Source organism: Rhagoletis zephyria, unplaced genomic scaffold (genome assembly GCF_001687245.7).
Source record: "Rhagoletis zephyria isolate East Lansing unplaced genomic scaffold, Rhagoletis_zephyria_1.1 Rzeph_scaffold_00678, whole genome shotgun sequence".
Lineage (NCBI taxonomy): Eukaryota > Metazoa > Arthropoda > Insecta > Diptera > Tephritidae > Rhagoletis > Rhagoletis zephyria.
The window spans coordinates 142614-152750 of NW_016157762.1; the positions used below are offsets into that span (position 1 = coordinate 142614).

Here is a 10137-nt window from a genome sequence, read left to right on the forward strand (position 1 = left end):
CTACCTACGTACCGAATTTTAAGCAAATCGGACCATAAATACGATTTCTTCGAACAGATCGGTCCCTGGTCCACTTCTCGGACAAAATGGATCATATGTGCTAATATATGCTAAAAAGCTACCTACGTACCGAATTTTAAGCAAATCGGACCGTAAATTCGATTTTTTCGAATAGATCGGTCCCTGGACCACTTCCCGGAAAAAATTTGTCATATATGCTAATATATGCTAAAAAGCTACTTACGTACTAAATTTTAAGCAAATCGGACTATAATAAGATTTTTTCGAATAGACCGGCCCCTGGTCCACCTACTCGAAAAAAGTAAAATTTGTTTAGCCTAAAACATGGTGGTTACCGAGAGCTATTTGTATACAAAATTTCATGAAAATCGGACCGGCCGTTCGCGAGATTACCTGTTACAAAAAAAAGGGACTTCTCTTTATATAATTAGTATAGATGGAGTTGTAATATTTTATAATTTGGTCTAATTTCTGATGGAAGTATGGGGGTTAAATGGGGCTTTTATTACAGCAACAAAGCCAAGATAGGGCGGCAATGAGCAGCCCGAAAACGTATATGAGCGCTGCTGGCTATCATGATCCTAGCAGTTCATAAGAGTTAAGGTTTTCTTTGTGACTGTCGTAGTTTTTCCTTAGTGTGCAAATATGTAATTGTATCTAGTTAGTAGCGTAGGTTATTGAGAGTGCTGCTTGGTTTACGGCCGCGTTAACGAACCCACCGAGACTGAAGCTCCGGCAATAACAAGCGAGTGCACACGCCGCGGCAGTAGACATGCATCGCAAGCACCTACGCAAGCCTACGGCAACATAACACATTCTATCAATTGGCACGGCCCATAGAAGCAAAAGTTGAGCTGTCTTCCGTTCAAACACTTGGTATTATGTTCTTGGATATAAACTAGCCAATTTTCAAAGATTTTTTTTCAGCGGCTAAGTCTGGTAAAAATACTTGCAAAACCCGGATGTCAAGATATAAAAGCCCGCACAAATATTGCCCTGATATAACTTATATCTAGCAACCAAATATATAGCTGAAAAAAAACAATAAATATTATCCTGTGAATATTATCCTGGGCAGTGAAGAAGCAAAGCTATTGAAGGGCTGCTCATGGTCATGGTAACCCCGAATAGCCTACAACATGATTTTTTTGACATTCCTCCTTGCACTGCGGCAAGTTCCAGTTGGAAGAGTAACGGAACTAGTCCAAATGACGCAGTGCCCGTAATTCTTCCAACTGGAATATTTCCGCAGTGCAAGGGTATAAAAACTTGCTGGCAACCCCATAATCGGCCATTTGTTTGACACCCGAAAATATTCGGAACGGCTGAGCAAGTGGAATATAAAAACGAAAAGAAAAGGGCTGAAGTTCGCGTGTGATTTGTATTAAATATAAAGAAAAATATACATTTCTTTGTGAAATCTCGACGCGAGTTAGTGCGTAGAACCTCTTCCAACATTTGCATCGCAATTCCGCAGGTAAATGAGTGTGCACTAGGACGTTGAGTCAGCGTTGCGAACGTTGGTCCACTTGACGAGGAGGTGCTCTGAATTGCAACATTCGGAGTATGGCCGGTTGCATAAAAGTCCGGAACCCTCTTGATTTTCTTTGCAAGTGGTGCAACTTGGCGCAACGTTAAGGCTTACAGCCCTGCTGTGTACACTAGTTCTGTAGTTTTGTTTTTTGCATGCTATTCTCTTACTATTATATACTAACCACTGTCTTTCACCCTCAGTAGCGCGGCACCTCAGCGACCGCTCAAGAGCGGTAACCAGCGACCGCCCAAAGAGGGGCATCAAACAACCGCCTAAGGGAGCGGCACCAACGACCGCCCAGGAGCAGCATAAGCAACCGCCTGCGCGGCACACTAGCGTCCGCCCGAGGAGCGGCAACACAGGAAGCGCCAAAGAACGGCATCAAACAACCGCAATGATTGAGGGGTATCGCCGATCTAAGCGGGGTTAGGTCGCCGAAACAACAGCCCTTGGTCGGGTAAAACCCGAGTCATTCCGGTACGTAGAACCGGCTGTCTTGGGAATGCACTTAACGCCATAAACACACAAATAACTCGTGGCCTAAATCGAAACTGCCCCTGTGAGAGAACGGTCCTACTAGCACTGGACTTGTCAAAGGCGTTTGACACCGTCTGTCATTCCACGCTACTAGAAGACATCGAGGCCTCCTCACTCCCACAGGGACTGAAGCGATGGTCGGCGAATTATATGAGTGGTCGACAGTCGTCAGTAATCTTCCGAGATCAAACCTCGAAACCAAGAAGGATTAAACAAGGGGTTCCACAAGGTGGTGTTCTCTCCCCCTTACTATTTAACTTCTACATCTCGAAACTTCCTCAACCACCTGAGGGAGTTTCCCTGATCTCATACGCTGACGATTGCTCGATTTTGGCGTCCGGGAATGGAATTGATGACCTCTGCTCAAAAGTGAACGACTATCTCTCCAGCCTTTCTCGCTTCTTCACTGCAAGGAGCCTAACACTCTCCCCAACGAAATCAACGGCGACCCTCTTCACCACCTGGACGAAGGAGGTCAGGCTAGAGTTGGGTATACACGTCGACGGCACACCAATACCGACTGTAAAAAACCCAAAAATCTTAGGAGTCACCCTCGATAGCCTGCTTTCCTTCTCCACGCACACAACCGCAATTGTCAACAAAGTACAGAGCCGCAACAAGGTCCTCAAGTCGCTCGCCGGCAGCACTTGGGGCAAAGACAAAGAAACGTTGCTGGCAACATACAAGGCAATTGGCCGGCCGGTTCTAAACTATGCTGCGCCAGTTTGGACGCCGGGGACTAGTTGGACGCAGTGGACGAAGCTACAGACTTGTCAGAACGCCGCACTCCGGACAGCGACTGGGTGCCTTCTGATGACGCCTGAGCACCACCTGCACAGCGAGGCCCAAGTGCTCCCCGTCAGGGAACACAACAAAATGCTCTGTAAGCAATTTCTGGTGGGGTGTCACAGAAGTGAACACCCTAACAGACTGTTGCTTCAGGAGGAGCCTCCGCCCAGGCACGTCAGGGGGCACCTATTCGTGTACAAGGACGCAGTCCAACAGTACATAGACCAACCATTGGACCCGACGACATACAGACGAGCCATAAACGACATTCATAGAGTCAGTTACCACCTACCTCGCCTCTCGACCTATGAATGCCGTAATACGAGCCCAATCACCACCTGTGGAAGAGACGGAGCTTCAACTGCTACGAGAACTGCGTTACCCTGGCTAAATTACGGTCTGGATACTGTAGCCGCCTTAACAGCTACCTGTCCAGACTCGACCCCAATATCCTCAATGAGTGCCCGGCATGTGGACAGTCCCCCCACGACACCAACCACCTCTTTACATGCCAGCTCAATCCGACTCAACTAACACCCCTCTCCCTCTGGTCCGAACCCATTGAAACAGCTCGTTTCCTGGGCCTCCCGTTAGTTGAGCTCGACGACAATGATTGAACGTAGACCCGAAAATGGCGGGGTTTAGTAGTGCCGCTACAACAACAACATCAAACAACCGCACAAAGAGCGGCACACCAACGACCGCCCCTAAGGAGCGGCACCAGCGACCGCGGAAGCGGCTATCAGCAACCGGGCTGAGCACCCAGCCCAACCCAGCGACCGCCCAAGGGCGGCACCAAACAACCGCCTAAGTAGCGGCACTAACGGCCGCACAAAGAGCGGCAAGCCAGTGACCTCCAAAGCAGCGGAAACATAGCACCCGCCTAAGGAGCTGCACCAACAACCGCCGAAGGAGCGGCGATCCAGCGACCGCCCAAGAAGCGGCACCAAACAACCGCCTAAGGAGCATCACCAGCGACCGCACAAAGAGCGACCAGCCAGTGGCCGCCAAAGCGGCGGAAACGTAGCGCCCGCCTAAGGAGCAGCACCAACAACCGCCCAAGCAGCAGCGAGGCAGCGACCGCACAAAGAGCGGCAATCCAGTGACCGCAGGGGGCAGCAACTCAGCAACCGGGGTGAGCACGCGGGTCAACGGGGCGGCACCAACAACAACGGCAAACGGCAACCAGCAATCGCCGAGGGAGCGGCACCAACAACAACAACATCGACAACCGGGGTAAGCACCCGGGTCAACACAATCACCCGCTAAGGAGCGGCATCAACAACAACTACATCAAAAACCGGGGTGAGCACCCGGGTAACCAGCGACCGCCAAGGGAGCGCCACCATCAACCGGGGTAAGCACCCCGGTACTCAGCGACCACCAGTGCGACAGCAAACAACCGTCCAAAGAGCGGCAACACCAGCGAACCGCCAAAGCGGCACCAACAACAGCATCACTGGTCAAACCAGCGACGACAACAACAAGAATTTCCAGCGATAACAACCACCAGCAGACAAAAATAACCGACTACAACAACAGCAGGCCCCACGTGCTGCAACGAGGTGGGTGAGTTCCTACAAATATAAACCCACACATTATGGTAGGTGGTACAAAAAAAAAAAAAAGAAAAAAAAAGAAAATTGTAAATCTTACTAGAAATTTTATATCATATATATAACTTAATTAAGCCCGCAGTTCAAATATAAAAAGAAGAAAAAAAAATATTTCAGTCAGAATTTACTAATAACCGGATATAATAAAATTTGAAAAAAAAATGAATATTGCTTGTTTATACTGGCTCATGAAGCATTTTGACTCAGTTCGCCGTGATTCAAGTCGAGGTAGAGAAAAATAAATAAATAGAAATAAAATATATATATATATATATATATATTTATATATAAAATAACTTCCATACAATTTGATTTTCAAAAGCACGAGTGTTTTAACTGACATTGGTTTGCGATCTAATTTCGGTGGGGGAAAAAAACCTCATAAACATAAACGCCTTATCCATTTAACGCGAGGACAATCGGCGTTTTTTTTCTCTTCATGTTCACTCCAATTAAAGTTTAATTATCATTGTACTACAAATGTTTATCTACTTTAAGCAACAGCACAATTAGCTAATAAACAAGTGTCGAATAAAACGGCCGATTTTGTTTACACCTTCCTATGCTTGATAGAAATGTGTGCTGAGTCGAACTGGGTTTTGTGATACGGTTCAACTTAGGTAGATGGAAGATATATATATATATATCAGTATTAAAAAAATTAAGAATATACAAAATTACTACTTACTAAAATTTAAGAGAGGAAAAAAGGTATAGGAGATATAATAAAATAAAACAAATTAAAATAGAAGGAAACTAAATTAAATCATAAAAATTAAATTAAAATACATAAAACTGAATGGAATTAGTGTACCTGAATTTTAAATAACTACACAACACGAATTTTAAATATAATAAAACGACGTATATATAAATAAAATAAAATAATACAACTTAAAATAAAATGAAAATTTTATAAAAATTCTACTAAAATAATTTTAAAGAAATATACCAATAGGAAAGATATACCAATAAATAACCAAATATATAAACTAAAATAAATCACAATTTAGTATAAATTCAAATAATATAATTCTAAATGAATAATGAAATTGTAACAAGGAAAATGGCCGCTATATAACAAGGAACTTAATATAAATAAATAATAATAATAAACCAAAAAAAGTAGAAATAAGAAGATTAAAAGGAAATACTTAAATACCTGTTTAACTAAATAAAATTTTTTTTATACCTACCTATACTTACCTTAATTATAATTAATTAAATTAAATATATAAAAAGATAACTTACCTGCTATTACTTAGTATACGGGTGCTTCTTGAAATCACCGGATTATACTACATACTTATATAAATAAGTATATATAATAGGCCGGGTCGATTTGTGGGGAGGCAAAAAAATCGCCCATTGCTCTGTGAAAATCATATTCTAGGGATCAAAATAAGAAACTTTGCCGAAGGAACCATACCTCTAAAACGAATTCTGATGTCCCCCAATTTGGGTCGAACTTTTGGGTAGGGGCAAATTTTGAAAAATCCCACTTTGACCCATTTAGAGTGCTCCAATCGAGTCCAAATGTATGACCGACCCCCACTAACTTTGGAGGCCCGACCCACCGATGCCAGTGGCACACCCCCTGGAACCCCCCTGGGGGTTCACCATACAAACATTTCAAAAAATCGCCGGTTTTGCACTTTACATGAAAAAATCAGCGAAATGCCTATGTTTTTTCTTTTTGGAGTTTATTTTTCTCTTTAGAAATTTATTTAGTCAGAACATATGTAAATGAAAAAATGAATTTAACTTAGTAATAGAAAAGAAATTAAAAAAAATTATTAGAAATTAGCATTTTTATAACCCTTCTAAAACCAAGGCATCACTGTGATGCATTTGCATGTCGTAAACATAGTTGTGTGGGTTTTTTATTCAACCGTTTTAAAAAATGAAGGTATCACTGTGACACAATTGCAAATCGGAAAATTGCTTGTGTGCGTTTTTTAAGACACAGCTGCATGTCGTAAACTTACTTGTGTAGTTTTTTTATAGCACCTACTTAAGAAATGAAGGTTGTTTTTACAACCCTTTTTGTGGGTATTTTAAGGCACCTTCTTAAGAAATGCGCGTTTTTTGCAACCATTTTAACAATTAAGGTATCACTGGAATGCACCGCAACCCTTTTAAACAATGAAGGTATCACTGTGACACAATTGCAGATCGTAAAATTGCTTGTGTTGTTTTTTTTAAGCCACCACAAGACACAGCAGGTAGAATTGAAATTACCATTTCATTCTTATTACCTCGTCTCGTAGACCATATATAACGCAACAGTTTTTGTGAATGCATTAAGTCGTTGTGAAGAACTCAAAGTGTGAAGTGCTAATTTCAGATAAAAAAATATTTCAAAAAAAATAATAAGTGAAGTGACCATTCCAAATCAAAAAGTTTACAATGAATCCACCATCCTCTACACCGCAAGATGAAGCAACTACATCAACAACTATCGAAAACCCAATGAGTCATATACCCAAGCATGATGTTACTGTTTTTGGTGTGTCTACTGATTTAACTGATCTTAATTTACCAACCCATCTGGATATCTTGAGATATTATTTTTACTTAAGCGAACGTGCTAAAACAGAACAAAAAAAGTTTTCCCATAAATCATTCACTATTCAAGTACAAGATAAGTTGATTGGAATTTGGGAAAAACTTGGTATGGAAATAATGCTGAAAAAAAGTGTATTTAATAAATTGAATAAATTGCTTGACAAGTATCAAGAGCAAATCAAGAGAAGAAACAACACCCAACAATTTACAGAGTATGTAAAATCTCTGGAAACAATTTTTTACATTGGAACATGTAAATGCGATTTGAAGGCAGCTCCATGTGCATGCGGCTGGGTTCCCGAACGCCTCAAAGAGTTCATGCACGATCAACATAATCAGAGAAGACTAACAATGGATGCATTTGTGATGGAAACTGAAGAGCAAGGAGCAACGTCTATGTCATCAATGCCAACATACCAAGATCCCGATGATTCAACATACGCACCGCCACCGGTTCAAGAAGATATGGATAGAAGCACAAGTTCACAATACACAGAGAGATACGATTGTTTTAACTTTGCCTTGGTATGTGACAGATTTGGTGTGCCTGACAGAGTAGCATCAGCATTGGGAACCGCTCTTTTGCAAGATTTTAAAATTAAAGATAAGCATGGGAAACCTCTCATCATGGATAAATCGAAAGTTCGCAGAGAAAAAGAGAAATGCAGACAAGAAGTGCTTCGCAAACGGTTAGATGATACCAATTTGTTAGCGTTTTCATTCGATGGCAGAAAAGATGATACTTTAACGATAGATAAAATTGATGAGAAGTATCATACTAGGATGGTAAAAGAACCTCATCTTGTTATTTTGAGAGAACCCAATTCTGAATTGATTGGTTACGTAAGACTGGAACATGAAACCGCTGAATACAAAACAACCAAATTAAATGGTTTTTTCAACGATAAAAATATATCACTGGATGCATTAATTGGAATATGCACTGACGGTGAGCCAACAAACACTGGCCCACACGGTGGAATTATACGACGATTCGAATTGCTGTTAAAAAGACCATTGCATTGGTTCGTTTGCCTTCTACACTTCAACGAACTTCCGTTTCGGCATTTGTTTGAAGCTTTGGATAAATCAACCAGCACTGGACCAAGATCGGCAACCGGAAAACTGAGCCGTCAAATCGAAACTTGTGAAACTCTTCCGGTAAGTTATTGCTATCACTCATTTATTATAATTGTCAACCATTTTTAATTATTTTATTATTATATATTTTCAGGTGGTGGACGGCTTCCAGAAAATTGAGTTGCAAAATATGCCCCCTGCTCCTGAAAAAATTGAATTTTCCACCGATTCGAAGTACTTATACGACATGGCCCATGCAATTTCTAGCGGCGTGGTTCCGGTGGATCTGGCTAACATCAAACCAGGGAAAATTGTACATTCTCGGTGGCTCACCAAGGCCGCTAGATTATTGCGATTATATGTGACAACGGAAAATCCAGATGCAAATTTAAGAATTCTGGTTGAATTTATAATTAAATGTTATGTGCCAATGTACTTCAATATCAAGTATTACAGCTCTGTCGTGTACGGCAGTGCATTATTTTTCAAGTTCATTGGTTGGTCACGATTTCTAGAACCTCGTTTACGCAAAATTGTCAATCAAGTAATTAAAGATAATTCATATTATGCGCATTCGGAAAATATCTTGTTATCAATGTTGTTTGATGATAGCAAAGAAAAGCGCGACTGTGCCATCAAGAAAATTCTACGCTATCGAACCGATGTTGACGAGCCAATGGAACTTAGAGTTTATAAAAAACCAGATATAAACTTTAATTGCACAAGTTATACGGAAATGATCAATTTGAATGATATAAATATCGTATTTGAACCACCATTCACGCGAAGCATTCCGTACGATACATTGAAAGAATATTTAAATCAAGATGATCCACCGTTTAATGATCCAAAAATTCCATCACACATACAAGGAACGGAACGACATGTTCAATTGCTAGCTAGCGTTTCCAAACGGGTTATACCGGAAAATGTAGAGGCTGTTATGGCGACGACATTAGAGAGCCGTGCGAAATTGCCCAGACTTGAAAGTAAAAAAGACTTCAAACAATAATTTTTTTTAGTTTCTTTTCTATAACTCACTTAAATTAATTTTTTCATTTACATATGTTCTGACTAAATAAATTTCTTAAGAGAAAAAATAGATATTATAAATAAATAATAAATATTATTATAAATAAATAAATAAAAATAAAGAAAAAACATAGCCATTTAGCTGATTTTTTCATGTAAAGGCCAAAAATGGTGATTTTTTGAAATGATTGTATGGGGAACCCCCCAGGGGAGTTCCAGGGGGTGTGCCACTGGCATGGGTGGATCGGCCGTCCAAAGTTAGGGGGGGTCGGTCATACATTTGGACTCGATTGGAGCACTCTAAATGGGTCAAAGTGGGATTTTTCAAAATTTGCCCCTACCCAAAAGTTCGACCCAAATTGGGGGACATCAGAATTCGTTTTAGAGGTATGGTTCCTTCGGCAAAGTTTCTTATTTTGATCCCTAGAATACGATTTTCACAGAGCAATGAGCGATTTTTAAATCGACCCGCCCTAATATATAATAATATAATATATAAGATATAAATTAATTTGATCTAAATACCCACCTACAATTACCTTATACTTACCATAGACGTACATAAATAACACACACATTTACTAAGATTAGGCGATAGAGATTTAGATGTTAGGAAATAGATTTAAGATTTAGAATTAATTTAGTTATAAGAAAATGTGAATTATAAATAAAACTATAAGTTAAAAATGGGAATGCTGACTTTACTCATTCCTTAGGGGGCACATTAGGAATTTTATAATGGGGTCATCGGGAATAGGGTGCGGCGGTGACCATAAAAATATTTAAAAAAATTTGTTCAACGGGATCATAACAATGAGATTTATGATGCTGTTTTTGAACTTTTTTGAAAGATTGACTTAAGAAAAAATCAATGTTTCTTGCTCGAGGGTGTAATTTTTTATGTGTTCTATAAATTCAAATATTTTCGTCCTAGCGACGATAGCATTCTCGTTCTTATTT

At 40.4% G+C, this 10137-nt stretch overlaps 1 protein-coding gene across 1 annotated transcript; it reads left to right on the forward strand.

Annotated features, from left to right (window-relative positions):
* The first annotated feature begins 6461 nt into the window (after window positions 1-6461).
* LOC108361005 (uncharacterized) lies at window positions 6462-9202 on the forward strand. Its single transcript, XM_017613538.1, has 2 exons — window positions 6462-8226; window positions 8300-9202. The coding sequence occupies exons 1-2, from the start codon at window positions 6907-6909 to the stop codon at window positions 9155-9157; spliced, it is 2178 nt and encodes a 725-aa protein (XP_017469027.1). The 5' UTR covers window positions 6462-6906; the 3' UTR covers window positions 9158-9202.
* The last annotated feature ends 935 nt before the right edge of the window (window positions 9203-10137 follow it).